Source organism: Priapulus caudatus, unplaced genomic scaffold (assembly GCF_000485595.1).
Source record: "Priapulus caudatus unplaced genomic scaffold, Priapulus_caudatus-5.0.1 Scaffold8172, whole genome shotgun sequence".
Classification (NCBI taxonomy): Eukaryota; Metazoa; Priapulida; class Priapulimorpha; order Priapulimorphida; family Priapulidae; genus Priapulus; species Priapulus caudatus.
This window is the reverse complement of record NW_014585233.1, coordinates 1-2,062: the sequence shown is the minus strand read 5'-3', so window position 1 is coordinate 2,062 and position 2,062 is coordinate 1. Positions and strand designations below refer to the sequence as shown.

The 2,062-nt window shown below is 55.2% G+C and overlaps 1 protein-coding gene across 1 annotated transcript; it reads right to left on the bottom strand.

Annotated features, from left to right (window-relative positions):
• Positions 1–464: 464 nt before the first annotated feature.
• LOC106820179 (helicase SRCAP-like) lies at positions 465–1,581 on the bottom strand (the record flags this gene model as incomplete). Its single annotated transcript, XM_014824722.1, is given in 3 exon segments — positions 465–679; positions 918–1,147; positions 1,353–1,581. Coding segments are annotated over 3 exon segments (674 nt in total), but the record flags the coding sequence as incomplete, so codon positions are not given.
• Between the last annotated feature and the right edge of the window lie 481 nt (positions 1,582–2,062).

Below are 2,062 nucleotides of genomic sequence, written 5' to 3'. Positions count from 1 at the left end.
TTACTGCCTACAGTAACAGTTACAGTACAATACAGTAACTTAGGGACAGTTTACTGCCTACAGTAACAGTTACAGTAATAATACAGTAACTTAGGGACAGTTTACTGCCTACAGTAACAGTTACAGTACAATACAGTAACTTAGGGACAGTTTACTGCCTACAGTTACAGTTACAGTATAATACAGTAACTTAGGGACTGTTTACTGCCTACAGTAACAGTTACAGTACAATACAAGACAATTGGGAGACAGACGAGACATGTGTGAGACACACGAGACATGTGGGAGACACACGAGACATGTGGGAGACACACGAGACATGTGTGAGACACGAGACATGTGGGAGACACACGAGACATGTGGGAGGAACACGAGACATGTGTGAGACACACGAGACATGTGGGAGACACACGAGACATGTGTGAGACACACGAGACATGTGTGAGACACACGTACTCTCAGCTTTCAGGTCAGCCATCTCGCCGTCGTGGTTGCCGCTCTCCTCATCCTCCGCAGCCTCCTGCTCCTCCAGCGTGGCTTCATCATCCTCCTCCTCGCTACCTTCAAACTCCTTGTCATCCTCCTCCTCCTCCTCCTCGTCGTCTCCTTCCCCGTTAGCACTCAGCTTCCTCTTCTGCACAGCTTCCTCCGAAGCAGCTGGCTTTACTGAACCGCCGTCCTGCACAATGAGGTAACAAAAATAGTAGACAGAAGTCGTTAACTACCGCACTTCCCCCCACAGACTCCTCCTTCCTATCCTCTCTTTACACACACCCACTATCCTTGTAGCCCCCCTCTTCCCCCTCCTCCTCCTCTCTCCACACACCGACCTTCCCCGTCTCCTCCTCCTCCTCCTCTCTCCACACACCCACCTTCCCCGCCTCCTTCTTCTCCTCCTCCTCTCTCCACACACCCACCTTCCGTGCCTCCTCCTCCTCCTCCTCTTCGCTGGCGGACAGGCTGGCAGGTTTCTCGAGCACCTCTCTCGGCAGCGTTCCGAGTAGTTCCTCTAGTGACATCTCGCTCTCGCGCTGCAGCATGGACAGCTCCTCCTGCTGCTGCTCCAGGTCCGCCTCCGCGTCCGCCTGCGCTATCGTCTCCTCATCGTCCGCATCCACCTCACCCGCCGCCGGCCGGAAGTCCTCGTCTGCAAGCACGCCGCGACAAGAGAACGTGCGTGAGACAAGGGAACGTGCAACGCACTTGAGGAGAGGCGCGCGTGCAACGTTGTGCACGCACGCACAAACATGCGCACATGTGTGTGCACACACGCACGCACGCACGCACGCACGCACGCACGCACGCACGCACGCACACACACACACACACACAGCAGTGTAGACAGCACTGACCTGCGTCTGCGGATGAGCCTGCAGGGCTGGAGGCGCGGGATCCCTGCCGGGACGACGCGACGCTCAGAGGTCCCCCGTCCGCACCGCCAGGTGGCGCCGCCGGCTGATTGAGACTCTCCGACAGCCAGGAGGAATACTTCTCAGTCTGGTCGACAATGAAGTTGAGCTGGAAGTCCAAGGCCTTCTTACGTTTCTCATCAATGCGCGTCTGCTGCTTGTACTGCACCACCTGATAGAGAGAGAGAAAGAGTGTGTGTGTGAGGAGAGAGAAGGGAGGGGAGAAGAAGGGAGGGGAGAGGAAGGGAGGGGAGAGGACAGAAGAGGAGAGAGGACACCGAGGAGAGAGAAGAGGAGGGGAGGACAAAATAGAGGAGATGCGAGGAGAAGAGAGGAGAGGAGATGCGAGGAGAAAATAGAGGAGATGCGAGGAGAAGAGAGGAGAGGAGCGAAGAGGAGAGGAGAGGAGAGGAGAGGAGAGGAGAGAAGAGAAGAGAGGAGAGGAGAAAATAGAGGAGAGAAGAGAGGAGAGGACATGAGAAAGGAAAGGAAAGGGGAGAGGAGATGAGAGGAGAGGAAAGAGGAGAGGAGAGCAGAAGAGAGAGAAGCGCATCTCGAGAGGAGAGAAGATGAGATGAGAGACAGAGAGAGACAGAGACAGAGACAGAGACAGAGACAGAGACACAGAGACACAGAGAGAGAGAGAGAGAGAG